This window comes from Caenorhabditis elegans, chromosome V, assembly GCF_000002985.6.
Source record: "Caenorhabditis elegans chromosome V".
Taxonomy (NCBI): domain Eukaryota; kingdom Metazoa; phylum Nematoda; class Chromadorea; order Rhabditida; family Rhabditidae; genus Caenorhabditis; species Caenorhabditis elegans.
The window spans coordinates 20,189,768-20,213,029 of NC_003283.11; the positions used below are offsets into that span (position 1 = coordinate 20,189,768).

A 23,262-nucleotide genomic window follows, 5' to 3' on the forward strand; every position below is an offset into this window, starting at 1 on the left:
AAAACCGAATCTTATAGATACGGATGGATGGCGAAAGACGCAACGCGATGCAACGAAGTGAGAGGTTGGAGGTTGGATTTTCAAAACCGATGCTATACATGAGTTTATTTCAACAAAAATTGCACCCCGATCAAATCTGACAAATTTTTAATTCGAAAAATTCACATTTTTGCTGGAAAATCATAAATATTTCGTGAAAACAGGCTTCTCTCGGCTTTTTTGAATCTGTGAAAATTATTAATTTGAGAGCTTTCTCAAGGAAAATTGTCAATTTATCGAGCAGGAAAAGCGCTTCTTAGATATTTTAATGATAAAATCGCTAAAAAACATAATTAAAATGTTATTATAAAAGATATTCAACCTATATAGACGTCAGAAAATCAACATGAAGTACTTAAGAAATAACAACAAAAATGGAAAATTAACAGGGTTCCTCAATTTTTTTCGATTTTCAACACTTCGCAATAGATTGTGACGAGAAATTGATCGATATTGATTTTGAGAGTACGGTTGGCATATTTTTCATTAAAGTCCGGTTTGAAAACTCTCACAACGTCCTGTTCAATATTTTGATAATCAGCAAACTATTTTCTGTGGTCCAGTCTCGGGAAAAAGGGTAAAAAGCATAAAATTGGAGGAAAAATCCAGTAGTTTTTGAATTTCCAATGTTACAATTGCTGAAAAGGTACATTAAAATGTGATTTTGAGAGATATTGAAACGATGCAAATGTCAGATATAACTGACATTACAAAAAAAAAGAAAATTTCAACAAAAATATTCATTCTCACTTGAGAAATAACAACAACAAGGGGAATTTAATGGGGGTTTTCAATTTTCTTGATTCGCAGAGATGTTTTATGGATTATGACGAGAAATTGCTCGACTTTGAATTGGAGAGGACGGGAGACATATTCATCAACAAAGTTTGGGTTGAAAACTCTCACAACGTCCGCTTCAATTCGTAAATCTGAATCGAACAGCAGACAAATCTCTCCACATTCGAATTGTGCCGATTTCATGAGAACCTAAAATTAATTCATTTATCTTGGTTTTAAAATTAAAATGTCTCACATCTCTAATTTTACGAGCATCAGAAACTGATACTTCCGACAAGGTGATGTCGAAACGAGACAAATGGAACAAGTGTTCAATGGGAATATCAATGCCCTCAATGCACTTTAAAGTGACTGATTTAGCCTGTTTCCATTGCTCCAATGTGAACAGCTTGTGTATACTTCCATAAACATCAGAACAGAAAATTCCAATTTCTTCAAGAATTCCAGGTTCAAAGTGAGATAGGATAGAGAAGGCATCACGACAGAACTCAAAAACATCCAGGATAACTTTTTTGGCTTGAAACATATCTTCTACATCTTTAATCTCTTTGAGAAGGTTTATGGTCATCATGTAGTCCCACCCTGCGGACAATTTGAATTCGTCCAGTCGAAGTTTAGGATACTTCATCCATACTGCAACATCATCAAACATTACAGCCAGCTCGTCTTTGTTGATTTTCAGCACCCAACGCTCATCATATTTTGCAATGCAACCAGAACCATTTGAATTATAAACAATCGTAGATTTTTGGTCCAGCACAAGTTTGTAGGACTCATCTTCAGCTTTGACTTCAATATTCTTAAAGTTTGGCTTCTTGTTATCAACGAAATTCCGCATTTTTCGGTTTACATAGCGAAGAATCAATCTGAAATTAAAGTGAAATTAAACTTTAAAAACTTTAAAAATGAAGTTACCGATCCATTGCATCCAAATGGTCCACAATCACATGCATTACATCCATTGGCATATCGGACAGTGATGGAGGTCCGGAGCTGAAATTACGTTCATTAAAGGTAGAATAGCGCCAGTGGAAATTTTCAAAAACCACTCCTTTGTTCCAAAATGACGAAATATCATGATAAAACTTTTCAAAAAATTTTGAAATTTTTTTATTTACTGTCAAAAAGTGGCAATTGCTCAGAAGTCGACCAAAAAATAATTTTTTCGACTTTTTTTATGTTTTAATTTTGTTTAAATTATTTGTATTGAAACATTGTAGGGGTCGAAACATGCGACATTTCTTTAAATTTCCTCAAAAGCTCGTATTTTTCAAAATTTTGGCAATTTGCCAAAACTTTGACCCGAAATTATGAAAAATCTAAAATTTTTTGGAGTGTTTTATTATGATATTCGGTTGTTTTGGATCATTATAAGTGCATTTAGATAAAGTCCCCACTGGCGCTACTCTACCTTTAAAAAGTTATATTGTTTTCAAGTCAAATCAATTTTTCAGTTTAATAAAAAAAACTAACATCTCAATCGCCTTCAACGCATCCTCCAATTTTTCGGCCATTGTCTCGTCGATCTGGATCTGGTTCCGTAGTTTTCTGAAAAGTATGAAAATTATGTTGCATTTCAAAGTTTCCGGAACAAATGAAATTAGGACAAAGTACCAGAGGAAACAATGCGAATTTAAAAAATCGAATTCGGAAAAAAACAAGTGAAAGAATCAGATTTTTCAATGACATTTTCGAAAAAAATTGAATATTCAAAGTTTAAATTAAGTTTCCGACAACTCCTTTACAAAAAAAAACTAGTCCAAATTTCGCAATTTTAGAAAAAAAAAAGAAAATGATTTTCGAAACTATTTTATTAATTCAAGGTTTTAAAAAATAGTAATAAGTTTGCCAACAATTCTTATGGAGGGCCCATAGTCTGCGGAAAAGGGAAATTCCCGCGTTTGAAAACGTCCATATGGCCATATATGTTCGCGGAAAAAACGGAGTCCGCAATGACTTTTTCCTCGTTATCTTCGTGCACTGAACTTCACGACAATTTATTTTTAGGCGTATTTTCACTGTTTTTTTTTTCACAAGTTTGTGTGTTTTAATATTATTTTCGGCACTTTTTTTTCAATAAAAACCCATTTTTAATAACAATTTTCGAAAAATAATCGAATAATTTGTGCATAAAATTTGGGAATGAATAACAAATGACCTTTTTATTTAATAAAACATAACCGCTGCAGCGCTGGAAGGTGTAAGTGTCAAAATTATTGTTGTTTTCAAATATTCCACATTTCTTATATCTGAAGTGTATGTAGTATAAAAGCAATTTTCTGAAAATACTTTGAAAAAACGCACATAAACTGCCGATCTACTCTATTTGTAATTTTTTAGTTTATAATTGAACAGTAATGGAACGCGAAATCGAAAGGGTAAGTTAATCAGTTTTCATTGTTTGCAAAAAAATTCGACGCTTCATTTTTCAAGCTACAAACTAGATTAATTCGTGAATTCTCATAACAAAAATTCGATTTTTGGTTACCGTTTTGAGTTTATTGAAGCAATAAAAACACAAAATAAAATAACAACAAAACTCAATCAAGCGTTTTTTTTTTTCAGATACAAATAGATGATCACAGACGCGAACAAACGTTTCATCGTGATGCAGCGCAACGAAGAGAGATGTTGGATGAATACTTTGAGAATCTACACAGGAGAATATGTGAGGAAGCAAGACATTTAAAAGAAGAGATACATGCCACCCGAAGGGAGTTGAATGAACTGTTTAAGGATGATTAAAATTATCTTCTTTTTTTCCACAATTTCTCTTGAGATTTAATATTCAATTTTTATAAATCGGGTTAACCAATAAATTCGAAAAATAAGTTGCACGTACATTTTTGACGTTGGCTTCAGAAACTAGCAACCCCGACTCTTTGCGGTGTAGAACTAAAAACCACAGAGTTGAATCGTCGGCATGATGGTAGCAACTTTCTGGTGTAGTTCCGATATGGAGCATGAAGAGCAATCATAGCAATTGTCGAGAAGAATCCATGTGATGAGTTTATAATAATAGTGATGTTATTGAAGAACTGATTGTGATACTCCGATATACAAGTAACTCCGATATAGAAGATAGGAAGGAATACAATTACGAATGGGATGAGAATCTGTTAAAATGCTATGTATTTGTTATATGTTAATTAGGTTGCGGTTACCTGTAATATAAACGCTCTCTGAAATTTTCTGTGCACTGCGGCAGTGTTCTGAGACATGGATCCTTGCACCTGCTTCTTAATCAACCTATCCGTAATAAATGCAAACAACCACACCTCGGCAAACGTTATACAGATGAATACAGCACATGTGATTAGGAAATACCGTTTTTTCATTGTCAAATAGAACATTCTATCAATTTCAACGTACGGAGGAATACATCCGAATTTTTGCTGAAAATTATTCCGACCTGCTTCCTGGTCAGGAATGTTGATTATTTGGGGAACGACGACTAATGGGAAGATGTAGTGGAGGATGTAGGTTGGGATGGCGTATCGGTGGAGTTTTTTATTGGTGAGGACAAATATGAAGAGACGGTTCTCGAAGAAAATACTGATAGCTACCAGCATGACTGAAATAGGTCAGAATTCATATATGAAATATATTCTCTATTTGTATTTTTGCAGCTCCAAATAGTCTTGCGCTGATTTTTTGCCAGATCGTCATTACTTTGCTACGTCATCAATGGGCGGAGCCTAGCTACGTCACACTATGGAGGAGCTTTCAATAGTCTGTGGATTCATGAGAGGGGCACACAAACGCCGCCCAATTTCGCTGCGAGATCGTGGCGGAAAATTCAAAATTCCTGAGAAAACATTTGGCGAAAAATTCAAATTTTTTTATAAAAAAATTTTGGCGTTCAAATTTTCTGAGAATTTTTTGACTAGAAATTTAATTTTTTGAGAAAAAAAATTGGAGAGAATTTCACATTTTCTGAGAAATAATTTCGACGGGAAATTCAATTTTTTTAATAAAAAAATTTTGGCGGGAAGTTCAATATTTTTGAGAAAAACATTTTGGCGGTAAATTCAGAATTTTTGGAATAACTGAAAACTTATATAACTGTCTAAAAAATAAACTGTGAACTTCTAGAATTGTCTAAAAAATCTGGAAACTTTAGTACTTTCTAAAAAACTTTGGAAAGTCCTAGAATTTTCCAGAAAAAATAGGAAACTCATAGAACTTTTTTGAATAGTCTGGAAGCTTCTTGGACTTTCTAAAAGCATTTAGAAATTTTAGATGTTTTTTGAACGTTCGCAAAACTCCATGAAAAAGCGTGAGATTTTCAAAAACCCAGTTTGGAAAACTTACAGGCTCCAATAAACACCACAATATACACTTGATTTTCTGTAGAGACACCAAATTCCTTCAATATCCCCAATGGATATCCAGCGAGCACTGGAAATAATACAAATGGAGCTGTGAACAGGCTTAGCGCCAAATCGAATAGACAACTGAATACGTGAACATTTATCATACTCCACTTGACGGAATTCATGGTAGATGGGGTTTTGCATAAAATACAAAAGAAGCCATAAATATAGATTGGAATTGATATGATACTTATTGTATGGAGTACTAGTTGTTGGAATTGTGCAGTATGGATAAAGTCTGTGCGATTGCAATAGTCAAATGACATGGCACTGAAAACTTGAAATCGTAGCTAAAAATTAAGAGAACTTATGATTTTGCATCAATTTTTGATTTCCCGCCAAAGAATGACTCAAAAATCACGGAGGAAAAATTGAGAAACAAACCTTGCATTCTTTTAAGAAAAGCGTATTTTTCCTTTCAAAATTGGTTTTCGGTGCGCATATATATCTCAAAAGATAATTATAGTCCCCGACGCATAAGTGCTAGTGGGTGTTAATATCACAGCAGTAATTCCGACAAAAAGGTTTGACTATTTCAAAAAGGTGCATTTGCTCTAAGTGCTTTCGAGCCTAGAAATATCAATGGAGAGAATTAACGAATAGTGCGATTTATGTCCGTTACTTGGTACATTGGTAACCTACAGCATTTGCTGCACATAAAGATTGCACTATAGACTAATAGAATGTCCAAATGTCTTGAGGCTATCTATATCTGTAACTTGGCACATAGCCTCCTACAGCCTCCGCTTTGCTCTGCCGCTCAGCGGCAAGGCATTGACACACAGAGAGAGGGAGAGACACAGATCAAAACGGAAAGACTGCAGGTCACCAATGTGCCAAGTTACAGATATAGATCACACTATAGATAGACATCTACCGCACAACAATAACCGATCATAAAACATTTGCACGTAAATATACAACACTTATATATATGTTACTTGGTACATAGATATACTCAGCGGCAAGACATTGGGACTAGAATAACACAAAAAGAGAGGGACCAGATTACACCGAGCGGCCTATTGTCCTATTGTCCCAAAAATTTTACTCTAGGATATAATTATTTGAATTATGTGCAATGATGCAAAAAATAATTTTCCAACCATTACAAAAATTTTTTATGCATAATGCGTAAAGTTGTCCTGTTCGCGACCGATTTAGCTCAACAGGTAAGAATCACATCTTCAGGAACGAAAATAACAGTAGGTTAAACTCCCACACAACTGTTTGCGACGAGGTGCTACAGTCCGCGCTGAGATACTGCAGTAGATGCAGTGGAAATGAAACAAAACGAGATCAAATTGATTTCAAATTTAATGTATTGCCTTTTTCAGATCTGCATCACACACACACACACAACTCAATGCATTATCATTTATTGCTATGACAATAGATCAATTGCTTTCCAGACTCGAGACGAAACGATTTTCTGAAATCAATAAATTATTCCAATGGATTTTTGTGAAAGCTTTCAGCTAATTCCGTCGATTTTTACTGACTTTGAATCAAAAAATTCGAGATTTCCCAAATAAATACCTCCAAATATCGCGAGCTCGATTTATTTTCCAGTGTTTTTTTGAATACAAATTGCGCCTTTTGCTCAGTATCCCACCAATTTTAGCATTTTTTAAACGATTTTCATGTAAATTTTTCGGTTTTTGAGAGAAAAATCATGACAAATTGCAAACAAAAAATTAAATTTTCCTAGGACTACTGTAGAAGGTACGCAATACACAACTGCGTACTCGGCATTTAATTTGACGACAATCAATATTTTCGAATTTTCAGATCATCCTTTTTCGATTTTCTTAATGAACTAGGATTTTTTTTTTGCAAAAATATCATTTTTTAAATTAAAAATACGGAATTTGTTCAAAAAATACCTAATTTGTAGCTTAAGCTTTGCTTTATGTTCTGTTTAAACTTATCGTGAGATTTCTTTACATTTGTGCTTGTATTATGCTAATAATTTGTCGTTTTTTTGCAGAAAACACCGGGTTTCAACCAATCTGAACTAAAAATGGCTAAAAATTTGGCGGATGAGTTGGATTCGATGAAAATGTTGGTTTTTTCGTGAGGTTACAATTGAAAATTTGCTCGAAACGTGAAAAAACCACTAATTTGTCACATGGTCTTTTATGATGCTCCCAGCAATCAAACGGAAAAATATTCTAATAAATCTCATGATTTCAGCTCCGGTCCTCCATCGCTGTTTGAAATGCCAACGGAAATGGTTTATAAAATTGCGGGGAAAGTGGATCCATTCAGCAGGTATTATCGATTGTGTAGATAAATGATGATTTCAATTAACATTTCAGATTGACAGTCCGCAAAGTGTGCCGAAATTTGCGAAATGTCATCGATGACACTGATCCTGGCTTCAAAAAAGTTGAGGTGGATCTCGGTGGATACGCTGGATCCCATCGTCTTTGCCTGACTAGCTCCATTTGCAGCTACATTTCTTATTCTCCAAATTCAAATAATCCTGGTTGCACTGTCGAAAGAAACTCGCAGAGGAAATCTATTGAAAAGACTCAATTGAACGCGATTCTGGATGATTTGGCAGTAATTGTGAAGAATCCAAAACTTCGATTGGATAATTTTGTTATCGTCTCTTCATGTGGAAATTCAAAAGAATTTGTGGAGTGGCTTAGAGAGATCACCCAATCAGGAAGTCTGCTCCACACAAAAAGAATCAGGGTCATTGATTGCCCTGGAGATCTGCTCGGTGTCCTTTCTCACTGCAAGCCTGGATTTCTTGAAGCCATCGAATTTTACTGTTTTAACTCTGGAAAAATCGATGAAATTACCAATTTGGAACAGTGGAAACGTGCTAAATCGATTAATATTGACAGCCGTAGATGCGATGATATTCCCATTGAGCACTTCTTCCATTTTTCTCGTTTTACCATCAGAATGGGAAAACTATCAGTTCCTGATGCAATTAAAATTAGAGATGTTAGTTTAAGCTGCTAAACCATCAAAAAAAATCATGGACTATTTTCAGGATCTGATGAAATCCGCTCACTTCGAATACGGAATAATCGATATCTATGATGAACTGACTCCAGAAGCTGCACGAGTTTTCAATCCGAATTTCATTGCTCACAATCGCGATGGTATTGAGAACAAAATCGAGCAGTTTCTTCTCACAATTTATAGAAAACGTTTGGAAATCAAGAAGATCGATTAATGTTACCTATTTCTTACCCTTTTTGTTGTTAAATGCCGAGTTAAAATAAATTACTTTCTGTTAAAATTGTGATGTACCTTGATTGTATTGCTATTGTTCTTATTCAAATTTTTATTTATTGAATTTTAATTTGATTCAACGATCGACGGGCAGGAAAAACTAATAATCATCATTTTTGACAAAAAATTCTGAAACCAGACGGAAGATTACAGAAATCAGCTCATTTCTATGGAAATGTTATGCATTCTCGATGATTTTCCAGCTGAAAATCAAAATTTCTAAAAATCATATTATTTTCGAAAATTTTGTCGGAAATCTCACGAGAAACTAGTCATTTTCTACAATAAATTAATCAAAGACGGGTTATTCGCATCGTTTTAACGATTTTTTGTATTTTTCTGCTTCTTCCTTGAGAAATTAGCATTTTCGTGTAGGAATCGATTTTCTGAAGTCAATAAATTATTCTCAGTGAAATTTTGTGAAAGTTTTCAGCTTATTTCTTCAAATTTTACTGATTTTGGTCAAAAAATTTGAGATTTCCGATAAAGTTCCTTAAAATATTGTGTGTTTGGTGGATTTTCCAGTATTTTAAAATAGAATTACCATTTTTTCGTTAGATTTTTACCAATTTCACTAATTTTTTAAAGATTTCAATGTAATTTTTCGGTTTTTGAGGGAAAAATCATGAAAATTGCAAAAAAAAATATTAAATTTTCATAGGACTACTGTAGAAGGTACGCAATACACAACTGCGTACTCGGCATTTAATTTTACGACAATCAATATTTTCGAAACTCATTTTCTCCCGTTTTTTCCTTGAAATTGCATAATTTAAGCTGTTTTTTTTGTAATTTAAAATTTTCAGATCATCTTTTTTCGATTTTTATTCAAATTTTCCTAATAACCTTTGGATTTTTTTGTAAAAATTGCATTAAAACATCAATTTTCTAGAATTAAAATAGGTACTTGCTCGAAAAATGCGTAATTTGTAGTCAAAGCTTCGCTTCATGCTCTTTGTACTCTTTTCGTGGGGTTTCTTTACAATTGTGATTGAATTATGGTAATAATTTGTCGTTTTTTTGCAGAAAACGCCGGATTTCAACCAATCGAAACGAAAATGAGTGAAAATTTGACGGATGAGTTGGATTTGATGAAAATGTATGTTTTAGGCAAGGATTACAATTGAAAATTTGTTTGAAACGTCAAAAATCCACTGATTTCTTACGCGATCTCTTATGATGCTCCCAGCAATCAAATTTGAAGAAAACTCATAGTTTTTATAATTTCAGCTCCGGTCCTCCATCATTCTCTGACATGCCAATGGAGACGGTTTATAAAATTGTGGGAAAAGTGGATCCATACAGCAGGTATTATCGATTTTTTAATTTAATAACAATTTTAATTAAAAATTTAGATTGGCAGTCCGCAAAGTGTGCCGAAATTTGCGAAATGTCATCGATGACACTGATCCTGGCTTCAAGTATGTTAAGGTGGATCTGTCCAGATACGCCTCTCGTCTTTGGTTGACCAATATCGGACGCGGCGCAATTTGTTATTCTCGAAATTCAAATGATCCTGGTTGCACTGTCCGAAGAACTTCGCAGAGTAAATCTATCGAAAAGACTCAATTGGATGCGATTCTGGATGATTTGGCAGTAATTGTGAAGAATCCAAAACTTCGATTGGATAATTTTGTTATCGTCTCTTCACATGAAGCTTCAAAGCAATTTGTGGAATGGATTAGAGATATTGCTCAATCAGGAATTCTGCTGCACACAAAAAAAATAAAATTGGACATTTTTCCCCTCAAAGATGTGTTCGGTGTCCTTTCTCACTGCAAGCCTGGATTTCTTGAAGACATCGAATTTTACTGTTATGACTCCGCTGGAAAAATGGATGAAATTATCAATTTGGAACAATGGAAACGCGCTAAATCGATTAATATTGAGGGACGTGTATGCGAAGATATTCCCATTGAGCACTTCTTCCATTTTTCTCGTATCACCATCAAATTGAGAAAACTATCAGTTTCTGATGCAATTAAAATAAGAGATGTAAGTTTGAAACTACTAAAATATAAAAATAAATCATGAATTATTTTCAGGACCTAATGAAGTCAGCTCATTTTGAATATGCATACATCAAGATTATAGAAGGAGTCGACCCAGACGTTTTGAGAGCTATCAATCCAAATTACCATCCATATGATGCTCTCGATCCTTTTGAACACGGAAATTATACATTTCGTATCTCAAGTGACAGTCTGTTTGATTCAGCTCTAAAAATCGAGAAGGTTTCAATTACAGAAGACGACCTGGCCCTTTTGTGACGTCTTTTCTGGACTGAAAATGAGCATTTTTTGTTGAAAATCAATAATCCTGTTGATGTTTTTTTCCCGTATTATTCGATTAAATTTACTTTTTAATTTTGTTGTGTGCGAAAATCCAGATAAATTGGCATGATCACTGCTGTTTTAAATGTTAAATTGATTTAAAATCTCAAATAATATCTATATTTACTCCATTTTCCACGAGAGAATATTAAAAATCATGCCCATGATTTTTAAAATTCATTTAAAATCAAAAATGTATTTTATTCACGCGGTTTTTGAATTATTTAATGTTCAAAAAACAAGAACCATCCGAGAATTTGCCGAAAATTAAATCAAAAACTCGAAAAAAATGATTTTTTGATTCAAAAACGTATTTCTCACACCATTTTAGAGATTTTCTGACTGAAAATCAATTTTTTCGTTCTTTCTCCGATGCTTTCTTCAGTAATTTCGCATTTTCCGGTTAAAATCGATATTCTGAAATGAAAAACATAATTTTCCGCAATTTTCCATCGATTTTCAGCTAAATCCGTCTGGTTTTCACTTGTTTTGAGCTAAAATAAAGTCCCCGTGACATTTCCTTCAAAATTCGTGTTTCTTATGGATTTTCCAGGGTTTTGATGCGATCTGCATTTTTTTGAGACGAAAATTCAAATTTTCGATCCATTTTTCACTGATTTTCCTGTAAATCTCAAACTTTTTCGATTGAAAATCATGAAAAAATGCAAAAAAAAGTTTAATTCTACTAGGACTACTGTAGAAAGTACGCAATACACAACTGCGTACTCGGCATTTAATTTGACGACAATCAATATTTTCGAAACTCATTTTCTCCCGTTTTTTCTTCGGAAATTGCATAATTTAAGCTGGTTTTTTGTATAAGAAATGTCGAAAACTAAATTTAAGCTTTAAATATTAATATTTTTCCAAAAAAATCATTGGAAAAACGGAATTTTCCTTCGATTCCTGTTAATTCTCTTAGAAGTTTTTTTTTCTTCCAAAAAAACCTAATTTCCATTGTTTTTAGGTTTTTTTAAAACTGATTTATGTCATTCCGATAACTATTAACTGTTGTTAGAAGCCAGCAATAATTTTAATATTTTTCAGAAAACTACGGAAACGAACCATATCGACGAGAAAAATGGCAGAAAAACTGGCGGACGAGTTGAAGGCGATTGAGATGTTAGTTTTTTTTGTTTTTTAATGAAAAATTGATTTGAAAACAATTGTTATAATGCGTATTATTTCAGATCCGAAGCTCCACCGCTATCCGATTGGCCAGTGGATGTGATTCATATGATTGTGGGCAAATTGGATCTTATCAATCGGTAACTTTATTTATTTTTCATTTTCCAATTCAATCTCAAACCATTTTCAGCTTTGTCCTTCGAAAAGTCTGTCGAAAGTTGCGTGATTTCATTGACAAAAAGGATCCGGGAATCAAAGAAATTTACGTGGATATCAATGCATTTGCATCATCTTCGATGCTCGTTGATTGTAAAACCATTTCCTATACTGACCGTGATGAGGGATGCACCGTTAAATTATATAATCGCTCGGAAAAGTATATCGAGAAGACGGCTTTGAATGCTATGAAGGATGATTTGGCGGTGATCATGAAGAATCCGAAGCTTCGATTGGACAAGTTCAGTGTCTCCGCATATGGAAATTCTAAAAAAGTTGTGGAGTGGCTTGAAGAGTATCACAACTCACAGAATATTTATAAAACGAAACGAATAAAAATGGAATATCTCGAGTCTAGTGATGTCATCTCTATGCTTTCGTACTTCAAACCTAGAGTTCTCGAAGAAATTGGCATTCGGTGCTTGGCCAATTTCACAAATATTTCCGAAGTTTCCAACTTATTTGAGCTGGAACAGTGGAAGAAGGCAAAATCACTTACGATGAGTTCGATGGAACATTTCAACTTCCCCATTGAACACCTCTTTCATTTTTCAAAATTCACTGTCTTCTGGACGAAATGTTCAGTTGATGATGCAATTAAATTCAGAGATGTTAGTTTAAATAGTTATGGTTTCTTGATAATTAAATTATTTTTCAGATTATCATGAAATCGCCTCATTTCAAGGCAGGATTAATCTTGGCTGATGACGAAATCGAGCCGGAAGTTGTGAGGCTTTTCGATCCAAGCTACATCGGAAACGATAATATCGATATGCATGAATTTATTATCGATGGATTCAATGTGCAAATCCTGGGCTGTGCTCAATTATTAATCGAGAAGATTTGAGATAGCGCCTTAATTTTGTATTGTTGTTGTTGTTTCAAAGTGTAAATGAACACTTTCTGTTGAAAATCTCGGTTTTTTTTGCTTGTTGTAATTTTCAAAAATAAAATTCAAAAATAATTATATGTTTGCATAAGAAATAATTTTCTAAAATTGAATTTTTCTCAAAATAGGCTAAAATAGGAATATAAAATAGTGAGACTGATTGGTCGGAGAAAGGGAGAGTCCGCCAGGTAGATCACGACTAAATTCAAAAATTTTATGAAAAACATGCAATCGTATTTTCATGAAATTTTCACACTTTTTTTAATCGAAACTACTGTAGAAAGTACGCAAAACACAACGAAACTTGTTTGCTTTGATCAATCGAATTTAATTTTCTCGATCAAGTTTTTTCTTGAAATTATGGGAGTTAAAATTGTTTTTTGGTAAAACTGATGGAATTAAAATTGAAGTTCAAAAATTTTAATATTGCTCTGAAAATTAACCGGAAAACCATTTCAAAATTTTAGAAAATCTTAAAGCTCGTTGTTTCTTTTGCGCATCGCGCATAAATGCGCCCCCTTTAAAGTCGTAGAAGTGGGAAAAAATGCACTGTAAATGTTTTTAAAAAGTTTTAACATTTTTCAGAAAACCTACAAAAACGAACCAGATCACCTGGAAAAATGGCTGAAAAATTGGACTTGGAAGCGAAAAAGATGTTAGTTTTTAAATTGAAAATATATTTCTTATAAAATGCGCATAATTCCAGTTCCGAAGGCCCAACTCTATCCGATATGCCGATTGGAGTGATTCATGAAATTGTGGACAACTTGGAAGGAATGAAACGGTAACTTTAACTTTCTTGGTAATTTCTACCCAACATCACACATTGAATTTCAGATTAGTTCTCCGTAAAGTTTGCCGAAAATTGCGAGATTTCATGGACAACAAAGATCCGGGAATCAGAAAGATTTCTGTGGAAGTATCTGAAGAGCCCCCGCATTGCTTGGACATTGATGATTGTTGCATTTCCTATGATATCAGTGGGGATGGTTGTACTGTTCAAGCCTTTGGCGGGTCGAATAAATATATCGAGAAGGTTCCATTGATTGGGATTCTGGATGATTTGGCTGTGATTCTGAAGAATCCGAAACTTCGATTAAATCTTTTGGAAGTATCGGCATTCGAAGAGCAGAGGGCAATTTTGAAGGCTTTTGGAGAAATTTCCAGCATGCTTCATACTAAACGAATAACGCTAGAGGGTTTTGAACCGTGTGATTTCATCTCTATGCTTTCGTACTTCAAACCTGGAATTCTCGGGGAAATTAACATTGAGAACTTGTCCAATTTCACAGATACCACTCAAGTTTGCGACTTGTTTGAGCTGGAACAATGGAAGCAAGCGAAATCGATTTCAATCATTTCGAAGAAACATTTTAATTTTCCAATTGAACACCTCTTCCATCTCTCTCGTTTTCAAGTCAACTGGATGAGATTGTCGGTTGATGATGCTATTAAGATCAGAGATGTTAGTTTAAATAATTCAAGTTTTGACAATAAATCAAATAATTTTCAGGTTATCATGAAATCCTCTCATTTTGAATCTGGAATGATATTGGCAGAATATGAAATTGAGCCAGAAGTTGTGAGAGTTTTCGATCCAAACTACAATGAAGCTGGCAATTTTGATCTCGTCAAATGCGAAATCGAGAAATTTCTAGTTAAAATCTATGGGAAAAGTTTGATAATCAAAAAGATTGATTAATGTTAAGATAGATTTTAGATAATTGGAAAATAAACCGTTTTACTACAAATATATCACAAAAGAATTAGTGAACACGAAAAGTAACCAACGACAAGGTAACATCATCAAATTTCACACTCGCTTCGGTTCCATCCCATTTGTAAATTGTTCTCACCGCATTACCAGGTTGATTACTGTAGTCGAGATTCTTGAATATCTTGTGCGTCAGAAGCTTTAGAGCTGGATTTGACCCGTGAGCCCAGAGCCTGAGGAACAAATTGTAGTCTTCTGCACTGATGGGTGCCATTGATGAGACACGCTCACTACTTGTAGACAATAAGTCAGAGAATGTGTATGGCATGAACCACACTGTATCCTTCCGTGGACAGGCAATAATCCGCCGACACGCATTCCTAGTTTCCATTGGCATTGGGAGGAAGGAGACAATCAGAATTCTATCTATGGTTTTCTGAAACCAGGTGTCATCACTTGCCGATCTTAGTATTGCAGATTTACACTCCCAGCTGCTCAAGGCGGTGTGAATGGGCCGCCAGTTCTGAAGCCCTTCTGATATCATTAAAGTGCTGACAGAATGTTCGTGGAAAATGTGCATGCAGTGCTCCAACAATTGTTTTAGGTCAACTTCGTTTGGGTTCCATTCGATGAGCACTTGGCTGAGTCTGAATAGGATAAAATGCTTTTGGGCTTGAGCTTAATGAGCTAAGTGTCTCAACAGAAGAGCCTAAACTTGGCCTTAAAGGTGGGGTACCGAAATTTGAGACTTTGCATTTTTAGACCCAAAATGGTCCAAAACTACCAAATTTTGTGATGAGACGTTCTGAAAATTTTTCAAAAAAAAGTTATGTCAGCTCAAAATTTTGGAAAAACGGCTTATTTTTAGCTAAAATCTCAAATTTTGGCAACTTCTCGGTGTCTCAGCGGTTGGAACTTAATTTTTATTTGATTATCATCCTCTAATGCATGTTTTGGCATTTTATTACGTGTTATTTCGTTGATTGAGATGATTTTTTGGCCAATGGGGACGCAAATATGATACATTTTTTTTCCAATCACTGCGACACCGATAAGTTGCCAAAATTTGAGATTTTAGCTGAAAATATGCCGTTTTTTCCAAAACTTTGAGCGGCCATAACTTTTTTTTGAAAAATTTTCAGAACGTCTCATTACAAAATTCGGTAGTTTTGGGCCATTTTGGGTCTAAAAGCGCAAAGTCTCAAATTTCGGTACCCCACCTTTAAGACCCCTATTTCCTGAGCTTGATGTCCACAAGTCCGTAAGTTGGTAAGCTTAAAGGCCCAAGATCTTAAGCTCAAAAGCCTAATGTCCTATGACAAAAGAGCTCTAGGGCCTATGAGTCTCAACATAAGCCAAAGAAATTTAAAATTATCAAGATTTCTTTCAAGTGAACAAAGTTTTGGACTCACTGCTCCCTCTCAACACACACATTGACTTTTCGATTGATTTTCAAATCCAATTCCTTCACCTCGAGATTTAATGACACTGCACATTGTTTTGACCGTTCGGATACCAGGGAAAAGTTGATTCTGAATTTAAAATTTTCTATATTTTTTGAAAAAAAAAAGAAGTAACTTACAAAGAAGGAAAATCCAAGCAGAGTAGAGCAGTTCTACATGAACCTGAAGGTAGTTTTAGAATCGGGAAGGCAGTTGGAGGCATTGTGTAGAGGAAGGAATGAGGCTGGGGACTGACCCGGTGAGCTGGCTAATAGTAGTTATCGATTACCGAAAAATATGACAATAGCGCGTTTTCTAGTGCGCTGACAGCTGACAGCTGGCCGTGTGCGATACAGAAATAAGCATATCTGGTTCGAAAAACATTCACAATTTCCGAGACTTGATAAATAAATTTCAATGTTCCGAATTTTGTTTTCACTCTTTTGTGGAATGTTCCCTTCTTCCCTATTCATCAAAAAAGTTCGGTGTGACAGCAGAAATCTAATTACAGCTACAGGGAAGTAATTATACATAAATCTAAGAAAATTAAACAGAAAAACAAGCGCTGAGAAATTTATTTTCACATAATCTTTGATTATTCTGATCAGGAAAAAAAAGCGAGCTTTGCTATAAGTTCTGATAATTTTAAAATACATATACTTACGACGTATTATATATTTTATGTAAAACTAATAATTTTCTAAAAAAAATTATGGAGATTATCATACAACTTTTGTGTTTGCTGGGAATTATCAGTGCAATTATTACAATTCTGCTCAACATCAATTTGGTTGTGAAAATTGTTTTGTAAGCTTTTAAATATAGTTTCTATCTGAAAAAAATACTATTTCAGGAATCCATCTAAACGAAAAAATGACATGTATCTTTTCTATTACCGTTTTACTCTCGACATATTTTTTGGAGCCGGTTGTAAGTTGTTGGCTTAGGCGTAGGTTTAAGCTTAGGCATAGGCTTAAACTTAGGCTTTCGCTTAAGCTTAGTCTTCAGCACCTCTTCCTTCATTTCTAAGCTTGATTAAAAATTCCAGTATTCTCCTACATTGCATACACTCTTCTGAATATGGAAGCTCCCGAATTCATGTTTCAATACCGTAGCCTAATTGTCTTGTTGGCGCTTCCATGGTCACACATTTCCACGTGCAGATCTATAATTGCTCTTTCAATCTCGATTGATAGAAGTATCGCCACATGTTTCCCGATTTATTATTTCAAAAATCGAAAGAAAATTCCGAATTGGCCTGTTCTACTAATTGGCTCACTCCTTGGGCTGGCCGAGGAGTACATGCTTTTTGGATTTTGTTCTTATAATATGGAAATTCCGAAAACCTGCCTAGTATTCGGATGTGCTACTAATCAATGTTTCTTTCATTATTGGTTGATTCAACGCAGTGTGAGACTTTATAAAAATTCACGCGGTGAATTCAAATTTTTCAGATAATATTCTCCCTGATAGTTTTATTTTCTCTAATTTTGTCTATAAAACTACTTATGATGAACTCTGTGAAACACCAGCAAAGTAACAATCAAATATCCAAGGTACGTTCGAAAAATCAAATAATGGTTTTTGTAATACAATATTCTAGGCGAATCGTCTAGCTCTCCTCGACACGTGTACTGTGCTTCTGTTTGATTTTCTTCCAGCATTCTGTGGACATATGTGGCCTACTGCACCAATGTTTTCTTTTAATGTAAGTTAGTGTTAATATTATATCTAAACAACATAATTTACTTAAAAAGTACCAATTTGCAAAACTGGCATTATTTATGCTCAACATTGTTGCAGAACGTCGGTTCCTACAACCCGGTGCTGAAAATCACAGGATGCGCAATTGAGTCGACTGTTGTAACTAGGGTTCTGCTTTTCAGAACACCTGAGAACTCTGCCAGTACTCCAGTGTTTGCGAAAACCCTGAAAAATTCTGAAGTTTGATAAATTACGGGAAAACAAAATTCTGAGAATGCGTACTGCGTAACATATTTGACTCGAAAAGTTTCTCATATGGTCAACTACAGTAATTCTTTAAATGACAACTGTAGCGCTTGATGTGAGCCGATTTAAAAATATTCACAATTTCTGAGATTTGATAAATAAATTGCATTGTTCGGAATTTTGTTTTCACTCTCTTGTTGTTAAAAGAACGTTATCTTCTTCCCTATTTATCAAAACATTCCCGTGTGACAGTAGAAATCTAACTACAGCCACAGGGAAGTAATTATACAGAAATCTAGCGTCAAAGAGAAAAACAAGAAACATTTATCCTCAAATAATCTTTGATTATTCTAGTCAGAAATTAATTTATACTCTGCGATTTTTGTCACTTCTAGCACAATTTTTTCCAATTTTCAAAAACATTTTTGAGCATTTCCTCCGTTCTCGAGCTGTCACTGTTTTGTACAAAAATATATTAAAGTTGATACAGTTTTAAAACATTACGCTCAAAATAACTACAGTGTCCGTCACGGGACCCGAAATTTTCAATCATTTTTTTTTTGAAATTTTTATAAATTGCTATTGTTTTTTTTACAATGTACTTTAGAGAACATTCTTTGATTAGCAATATTGATAATCTGTGCACATTTCATATTAAAAACAAACCAGAAACAATTTTAGAAACGACGGAAACTATAATACAAAACCTGATAAAATTCAAAATTAATATTAATTTGGAAAAAATGTAGCCGTATACCTTATAAATGTTTTTTTTGAAAAATGTATTTCATTCATTCATAAAAATCAATACATAAAACAAAAGGAGCAAAAAGAAACCAAGAAGAGGACAATAGAATTGGGAACAATTAATTGAAAAAGGAAGATAAGGCATATCAAACAAAGTTTTCGATTTGTGGAAAGTGAGAACAAACAAAAAAAACTATATAAACTGAACTGCAAAGGAACTAACAATAATATATTTTCCCAGCAGGTCTGATAAGATTTTTTTTAAATTTAAAACCGTTTTCTGATTGTTTACCCCTGTCATACCGAACAATATCATTTGAATCGATAGTTAGTTTGTTGGAAGTGGACCAGTCCTCAATTTTTCTAAGACTTTTTTCAATCATAATGGGTTCATGGGAATAGATCTCAAGATCTTCGCTAATTGCACACGCAGAACACGAAATGTTAATTGGAATTTCACATAAAAGACTGTTGATAAATACGAGAAACATGAACTGCCTAGATTCACTGCCTCGCGGGGCTCCTATCTGACAATTATGTTTTTCAGATTCCAAATGGTCATTTACTTGAACAGAAAAAGTTTTTGGGGACATGAGTTTTCTGAACCAGTTACGTAAAGTGGGATGAACGTTGAAATCGTTGAGCTTTGAAATCAGAAATTCGTGGGGAACTTTATCAAAAGCCGTACTCAACTTAAAGTGGATGAGGTCGACTCGTTTATGAGCTTCTACATACTCTTCATATTTGCAATGAGTTGGGTCTTTTGTTCTAGGGCTGAATTTATGTTCGTTCTCTTTTTGAAGAAAGTCACAAATTACTTTCTCCATTACTCCCAGGAAAGGATCAAAATAGTAGTTCAATGCATAATTTTTAGGATCTCTGATTAATTCTCTGATCTTAGGAGGATCTGGAATTACAATACAGTGGTTCCAGGATTCAGGGTAATCTTCAGTTTCGAAAATGTTTCTGAGAATGCGTGAAAGAGGTGCGGCTAGTGAGTTGGCACAATTGTTTAAAACTAAGATATTTGTTTTGTCGAAATGAAATCTAGGTGTTACATGTTCAAGTGCTTGCTTGACCATAGATTGCTCAAAAATTTGAGATGCATTGATAGTTTTATTATCGGTATTTTCTGGTATTTGGGTGGAGTTCTGATCTTTAAATTTTGAAGAGAAGATAGAGGCAAAACACGAGGCTTTTCCTGAATTTCGTGAAATAAGTTTATCGTCAATCATCAAATCAAGGATATTGTGTTTTTCATTATTGAGATTTTTGTCATATTTTGGAATCATTCCCAATTCCTCAAAATTGTTTCTTCTAAATGATTGAACAGATTCTTTGTTTTGAATTTGAGTGTTTTTCTGTGTGAACACTTTAACTAAATCAACAAACACAGTAATGAACTTTTCGTAGCATACTCTATCAGTTTTGCGAGTCGATAAGATATATTCCCAATTTTGTGAAGAAATGCAGCGGTCTAAGATCTTAAAATCACACTGTGAAAAATTCAGAGTAAAAGTTTCAGTATGAATTAGAGAACGAATGCAAGCGGTACTCTCGTTCGAACCTGGTTTGTTTTTAGGAGTGACTGAAAAGGATACTGATTTGTGGTCCGACTTCACACAACAATCTTGAACCTTCACATTCTCCAAAACAATTCCGGGTGATGATAACACTAGATCGAGAATATTGTTGTTGTGTGTGGCTTTGCAAACATGCTGAGTCATTTTGCTGGATATTACAAACTTCATGAACTCATGTTTGGAGTTTACAGAATAACTACCTTTCTCGTACATTTCCTTAAAATTAAAATCCCCCATTAAAACGTATTCTGAGCTGGGAAGAAATGAAGAGAGATGGGCAATTAATTGAGAAATTTTACCGTTTATAGGAGGCCGATAAACAACGACTAAATTAAAACTAGCACCCGGGTAATCAGGATTCAAAACACGACATGCTAATACTTCCGATTGATGACCGTTGTAATGATGCTCCTGTTGGATGTCAAGTTTCGTGACCACTAATGGTGGTTTGAAAAGAATGGCTACGCCACCGCCAGAGTTTTTAGTGTGAAGAGCAACATCCCGATCACATCGATGAATCGATATTCCAAAAGACGTGAACAATGCAGAAGATACAGATTCTTGGAGCCAAGATTCGGTAACTGCGATTATTTGATAATCATTTGAGTGGAGCTTGGCACATAGTTGTGAGGCCTTCTCCAATTTTTTACAGGACCTCACATTTGCGAGCAAAACAGAAAATTTAAGACCAATTTCTTCTCCATTTTCACTTTCTTCTCCATTGTCACTGGCTTCTCCATTGTCACGTTCTTCTCCATTGTCACTTTCTTCTCCATTGTCACTGGCTTCTCCATTGTCACTTTCTTCTCCATTGTCACTGGCTTCTTCATTGTCACTTTCTTCTCCATTGTCACTGGCTTCTCCATTGTCACTTTCTTCTCCATTGTCACTGGCTTCTTCATTGTCACTTTCTTCTCCATTGTCACTGGCTTCTCCATTGTCACTTTCATCTCCATTGTCACTGGCTTCTCCATTGCCACGTTCTTCTCCATTGTCACTTTCTTCTCCATTGTCACTTTCTTCTCCATTGTCACTGGCTTCTTCATTGTCACTTTCTTCTCCATTGTCACTGGCTTCTCCATTGTCACTTTCATCTCCATTGTCACTGGCTTCTCCATTGCCACGTTCTTCTCCATTGTCACTTTCTTCTCCATTGTCACTGGCTTCTTCATTGTCACTTTCTTCTCCATTGTCACTGGCTTCTCCATTGTCACTGGCTTCTTCATTGTCACTTTCTTCTCCATTGTCACTTTCTTCTCCATTGTCACTGGCTTCTCCATTGTCACTTTCTATTTCATTATCACTTTCTTCTCCACATTTTCTTCTCGATCGTCTGCTCCATTCTTCTCTGTTTTCACTTTCTTTTTCATCCGTCTATAAAAATATTAGATTATTAGTACAAATTTGGTGGTGTGAGAACTTAGTTAATTTGACATAACTCCCAATAAATCATCAATAAATCAATAAATCATATCATGAAACTTTTACAGAAACATATTCAACTATTTTTAGTCTCCCTTAAAGTTGACCTTATCCCAACACTTTTGAAACATATTATTTAACTTTCCAGTATAACAAGGGTGACTACTGCATTCATTGAAGAAAATACACGATGTTCGAAAAACTGAGACAGCATAATCATGAAATAGTAGAGTGGGAGTCAAGATTCACTCTTCCAATTATATAATTATGCGTTCCAAGTGGAATGTTATTAGGATACACTAACGCTAAAACTCATTAACTTTACTTTCACGTGTATACTATATATATAATACGAAAAGTCAAACTATGTATTTTCAGAAACTTACTAAAGTAAAAAGTCAGTATCTTATCAAATCCTGTTTTATTGCCTATCCCTAGTTTTATAATTACTTACATGTGCACTAGACTTCCTTTTCGATGTTTTATTTTGGTCACTTTTCGATGTTTTATTTTGGTTTGTTCCGAACTGTTTGGTCGAAGAATGTGGAGGAGCTCTGAAGTTATAAAAACTTGTTTTTTAATCAACAAGCATCACTCACACTTTGTCAACATTGGTCTTCTTTTGTGACCTGTCATCAGTGTCACTGGAGATCTTAATGCCTGATACACCTTTTTGAATTTCATTGACAGAATCTGGTTTGTCTTCCTGAAAATGTGATTGTTGGGCAACTGTCAGTAAATTTCCTTTTAAAAAATTGAAAACGCAATTACCTCATCAGACAAATCACTCATTGTAGACTCCAAATTAAACTTTGATATGATCGCGTTTCTCGTTTCAAGGTGTTTCTGAAAATACACGAATTTGAAAAAATGAACTTTTCATATAAATGAAAATACGTATATGTATGAAATATAATGAAATTCGGCATTTGGGTGTATGTCTCAAACCGGAGTAAACTTATTTTGTCATTTTTTGACTGGTGACTACCCTAATTGTCAGGCAAATGCCGCACAGGTTTGATTCAGTTGTGAAACCTAAAAAGAACGAATAAATCTGAATCATTGAGAAAAAAGATGCAACGTGAAAATTATTTGTTTCCATTACTTGCTCTCGTCCCATTTTTTGATAAGAAAAATGAACGATTATCAAGGTTTTAAAGCGTAATGCTTTCAGTTTGGTTCTTTGTTTGAAGTCAATAGAAATACGTGGCAAATCAAGACATTATTCAACTTCAGAAAAGAAGAATTGCTATTGCACTAGCGTTTTTGCACCTAGACTTCAATGGCACACACAAACTGTAAAATTTAATTACCTAAGTCTATCATGTGATCCATAATTACGGAAACTACTTTACGGCACTGTAACTATT

The 23,262-nt window shown here is 34.4% G+C and overlaps 11 protein-coding genes and 1 non-coding gene across 14 annotated transcripts; 8 read left to right on the plus strand and 4 right to left on the minus strand.

The window, feature by feature from the left end:
* Positions 1-767: 767 nt before the first annotated feature.
* Positions 768-2,385, minus strand: fbxa-115 (F-box domain-containing protein). The gene is made up of 4 exons (NM_075492.5): positions 2,311-2,385; positions 1,753-1,830; positions 1,073-1,703; positions 768-1,026 (listed from the first exon to the last, which is right to left on the minus strand). Exons 1-4 carry the CDS (start codon positions 2,349-2,351, stop codon positions 817-819), a joined length of 960 nt encoding a protein of 319 aa, NP_507893.1. The 5' UTR covers positions 2,352-2,385; the 3' UTR covers positions 768-816.
* A 577-nt stretch (positions 2,386-2,962) lies between these two features.
* anr-37 lies at positions 2,963-3,672 on the plus strand. The gene is made up of 2 exons (NR_102128.1): positions 2,963-3,215; positions 3,403-3,672.
* Y113G7B.27 (DUF904 domain-containing protein) lies at positions 3,063-3,674 on the plus strand (the record flags this gene model as incomplete). Of its 2 annotated transcripts, NM_001373200.1 has the most annotated exons (2): positions 3,063-3,215; positions 3,403-3,674. In NM_001373200.1, the coding sequence occupies 2 exons, from the start codon at positions 3,195-3,197 to the stop codon at positions 3,580-3,582; spliced, it is 201 nt and encodes a 66-aa protein (NP_001359756.1). The 2 variants fall into 2 exon arrangements, with proteins under 2 accessions (NP_001359756.1, NP_001256901.1); NM_001269972.1 differs by lacking the exon at positions 3,063-3,215 and having other exon boundaries at positions 3,466-3,582.
* srh-217 (Serpentine Receptor, class H) lies at positions 3,322-5,784 on the minus strand. The gene is made up of 4 exons (NM_075493.3): positions 5,598-5,784; positions 5,152-5,503; positions 4,002-4,411; positions 3,322-3,953 (listed from the first exon to the last, which is right to left on the minus strand). Exons 2-4 carry the CDS (start codon positions 5,477-5,479, stop codon positions 3,696-3,698), a joined length of 996 nt encoding a protein of 331 aa, NP_507894.1. The 5' UTR covers positions 5,480-5,503; positions 5,598-5,784; the 3' UTR covers positions 3,322-3,695.
* A 434-nt stretch (positions 5,785-6,218) lies between these two features.
* Y113G7B.28 (uncharacterized protein) lies at positions 6,219-6,649 on the plus strand (the record flags this gene model as incomplete). Its single annotated transcript, NM_001269973.2, has 2 exons — positions 6,219-6,385; positions 6,551-6,649. Exons 1-2 carry the CDS (start codon positions 6,344-6,346, stop codon positions 6,647-6,649), a joined length of 141 nt encoding a protein of 46 aa, NP_001256902.1. The 5' UTR covers positions 6,219-6,343.
* Positions 6,650-7,203: 554 nt separating this feature from the next.
* ftr-1 (F-box domain-containing protein) lies at positions 7,204-8,476 on the plus strand. Its single transcript, NM_075494.6, has 4 exons — positions 7,204-7,277; positions 7,410-7,487; positions 7,535-8,174; positions 8,224-8,476. Exons 1-4 carry the CDS (start codon positions 7,237-7,239, stop codon positions 8,407-8,409), a joined length of 945 nt encoding a protein of 314 aa, NP_507895.1. The 5' UTR covers positions 7,204-7,236; the 3' UTR covers positions 8,410-8,476.
* A 1,010-nt stretch (positions 8,477-9,486) lies between these two features.
* On the plus strand, positions 9,487-10,881 carry fog-2 (F-box domain-containing protein). 2 transcript variants are annotated; one of them, NM_001047721.4, is made up of 5 exons: positions 9,487-9,567; positions 9,699-9,776; positions 9,824-10,463; positions 10,514-10,670; positions 10,716-10,881. In NM_001047721.4, the coding sequence occupies exons 1-5, from the start codon at positions 9,527-9,529 to the stop codon at positions 10,736-10,738; spliced, it is 939 nt and encodes a 312-aa protein (NP_001041186.1). In that variant the 5' UTR covers positions 9,487-9,526; the 3' UTR covers positions 10,739-10,881. The 2 variants fall into 2 exon arrangements, with proteins under 2 accessions (NP_001041186.1, NP_001041187.1); NM_001047722.2 differs by having other exon boundaries at positions 9,495-9,567; positions 10,514-10,873.
* A 967-nt stretch (positions 10,882-11,848) lies between these two features.
* fbxa-114 (F-box domain-containing protein) lies at positions 11,849-13,107 on the plus strand. Its single transcript, NM_075496.5, has 4 exons — positions 11,849-11,923; positions 11,992-12,069; positions 12,120-12,756; positions 12,804-13,107. Exons 1-4 carry the CDS (start codon positions 11,883-11,885, stop codon positions 12,990-12,992), a joined length of 945 nt encoding a protein of 314 aa, NP_507897.1. The 5' UTR covers positions 11,849-11,882; the 3' UTR covers positions 12,993-13,107.
* A 510-nt stretch (positions 13,108-13,617) lies between these two features.
* Positions 13,618-14,780, plus strand: fbxa-113 (F-box domain-containing protein). The gene is made up of 4 exons (NM_075497.3): positions 13,618-13,689; positions 13,741-13,818; positions 13,872-14,499; positions 14,548-14,780. Exons 1-4 carry the CDS (start codon positions 13,655-13,657, stop codon positions 14,734-14,736), a joined length of 930 nt encoding a protein of 309 aa, NP_507898.1. The 5' UTR covers positions 13,618-13,654; the 3' UTR covers positions 14,737-14,780.
* fbxb-59 (F-box associated domain-containing protein) lies at positions 14,757-16,419 on the minus strand. The gene is made up of 3 exons (NM_075498.4): positions 16,331-16,419; positions 16,161-16,280; positions 14,757-15,395 (listed from the first exon to the last, which is right to left on the minus strand). Exons 1-3 carry the CDS (start codon positions 16,411-16,413, stop codon positions 14,801-14,803), a joined length of 798 nt encoding a protein of 265 aa, NP_507899.1. The 5' UTR covers positions 16,414-16,419; the 3' UTR covers positions 14,757-14,800.
* Positions 16,420-16,550: 131 nt separating this feature from the next.
* srbc-34 (Serpentine Receptor, class BC (Class B-like)) lies at positions 16,551-18,140 on the plus strand (the record flags this gene model as incomplete). Its single annotated transcript, NM_075499.3, has 6 exons — positions 16,551-16,997; positions 17,044-17,120; positions 17,239-17,600; positions 17,645-17,746; positions 17,794-17,898; positions 17,994-18,140. The coding sequence occupies exons 1-6, from the start codon at positions 16,903-16,905 to the stop codon at positions 18,138-18,140; spliced, it is 888 nt and encodes a 295-aa protein (NP_507900.2). The 5' UTR covers positions 16,551-16,902.
* A 783-nt stretch (positions 18,141-18,923) lies between these two features.
* Y113G7B.12 (Reverse transcriptase domain-containing protein) lies at positions 18,924-22,917 on the minus strand. Its single transcript, NM_075500.4, has 4 exons — positions 22,664-22,917; positions 22,492-22,598; positions 22,347-22,446; positions 18,924-21,844 (listed from the first exon to the last, which is right to left on the minus strand). Exons 1-4 carry the CDS (start codon positions 22,682-22,684, stop codon positions 19,106-19,108), a joined length of 2,967 nt encoding a protein of 988 aa, NP_507901.2. The 5' UTR covers positions 22,685-22,917; the 3' UTR covers positions 18,924-19,105.
* Between the last annotated feature and the right edge of the window lie 345 nt (positions 22,918-23,262).

What these genes read in the sequence shown, in the direction of transcription:
- Y113G7B.12 (NM_075500.4), bottom strand. Translation starts at nt 22,684, where the DNA reads ATGAGTGATTTGTCTGATGAG. An exon ending in TGAGTGATTTGTCTGATGAG is followed by an intron (nt 22,599 to 22,663) that starts GTAATTGCGTTT and finishes TCACATTTTCAG; the next exon opens with GAAGACAAACCAGATTCTGT. An exon ending in AAGACCAATGTTGACAAAGT is followed by an intron (nt 22,447 to 22,491) that starts GTGAGTGATGCT and finishes TTATAACTTCAG; the next exon opens with AGCTCCTCCACATTCTTCGA.
- fog-2 (NM_001047722.2), top strand. Translation starts at nt 9,527, where the DNA reads ATGAGTGAAAATTTGACGGATGAGTTGGATTTGATGAAAAT. An exon ending in GAGTTGGATTTGATGAAAAT is followed by an intron (nt 9,568 to 9,698) that starts GTATGTTTTAGG and finishes TTATAATTTCAG; the next exon opens with CTCCGGTCCTCCATCATTCT. An exon ending in ATGCAATTAAAATAAGAGAT is followed by an intron (nt 10,464 to 10,513) that starts GTAAGTTTGAAA and finishes AATTATTTTCAG; the next exon opens with GACCTAATGAAGTCAGCTCA.
- fbxa-114 (NM_075496.5), top strand. Translation starts at nt 11,883, where the DNA reads ATGGCAGAAAAACTGGCGGACGAGTTGAAGGCGATTGAGAT. An exon ending in GAGTTGAAGGCGATTGAGAT is followed by an intron (nt 11,924 to 11,991) that starts GTTAGTTTTTTT and finishes GTATTATTTCAG; the next exon opens with ATCCGAAGCTCCACCGCTAT. An exon ending in ATGCAATTAAATTCAGAGAT is followed by an intron (nt 12,757 to 12,803) that starts GTTAGTTTAAAT and finishes ATTATTTTTCAG; the next exon opens with ATTATCATGAAATCGCCTCA.
- ftr-1 (NM_075494.6), top strand. Translation starts at nt 7,237, where the DNA reads ATGGCTAAAAATTTGGCGGATGAGTTGGATTCGATGAAAAT. An exon ending in GAGTTGGATTCGATGAAAAT is followed by an intron (nt 7,278 to 7,409) that starts GTTGGTTTTTTC and finishes TCATGATTTCAG; the next exon opens with CTCCGGTCCTCCATCGCTGT. An exon ending in AAAGTGGATCCATTCAGCAG is followed by an intron (nt 7,488 to 7,534) that starts GTATTATCGATT and finishes TTAACATTTCAG; the next exon opens with ATTGACAGTCCGCAAAGTGT.
- srh-217 (NM_075493.3), bottom strand. Translation starts at nt 5,479, where the DNA reads ATGTCATTTGACTATTGCAATCGCACAGACTTTATCCATACTGCACAA. An exon ending in TGTGGTGTTTATTGGAGCCT is followed by an intron (nt 4,412 to 5,151) that starts GTAAGTTTTCCA and finishes GACCTATTTCAG; the next exon opens with TCATGCTGGTAGCTATCAGT. An exon ending in AGAGAGCGTTTATATTACAG is followed by an intron (nt 3,954 to 4,001) that starts GTAACCGCAACC and finishes GCATTTTAACAG; the next exon opens with ATTCTCATCCCATTCGTAAT.
- fbxa-115 (NM_075492.5), bottom strand. Translation starts at nt 2,351, where the DNA reads ATGGCCGAAAAATTGGAGGATGCGTTGAAGGCGATTGAGAT. An exon ending in GCGTTGAAGGCGATTGAGAT is followed by an intron (nt 1,831 to 2,310) that starts GTTAGTTTTTTT and finishes ACGTAATTTCAG; the next exon opens with CTCCGGACCTCCATCACTGT. An exon ending in ATGCTCGTAAAATTAGAGAT is followed by an intron (nt 1,027 to 1,072) that starts GTGAGACATTTT and finishes AATTAATTTTAG; the next exon opens with GTTCTCATGAAATCGGCACA.
- fbxa-113 (NM_075497.3), top strand. Translation starts at nt 13,655, where the DNA reads ATGGCTGAAAAATTGGACTTGGAAGCGAAAAAGAT. An exon ending in GACTTGGAAGCGAAAAAGAT is followed by an intron (nt 13,690 to 13,740) that starts GTTAGTTTTTAA and finishes GCATAATTCCAG; the next exon opens with TTCCGAAGGCCCAACTCTAT. An exon ending in ATGCTATTAAGATCAGAGAT is followed by an intron (nt 14,500 to 14,547) that starts GTTAGTTTAAAT and finishes AATAATTTTCAG; the next exon opens with GTTATCATGAAATCCTCTCA.
- fbxb-59 (NM_075498.4), bottom strand. Translation starts at nt 16,413, where the DNA reads ATGCCTCCAACTGCCTTCCCGATTCTAAAACTACCTTCAGGTTCATGT. An exon ending in TGCTTGGATTTTCCTTCTTT is followed by an intron (nt 16,281 to 16,330) that starts GTAAGTTACTTC and finishes TTTTAAATTCAG; the next exon opens with AATCAACTTTTCCCTGGTAT. An exon ending in GTGTGTGTTGAGAGGGAGCA is followed by an intron (nt 15,396 to 16,160) that starts GTGAGTCCAAAA and finishes TATCCTATTCAG; the next exon opens with ACTCAGCCAAGTGCTCATCG.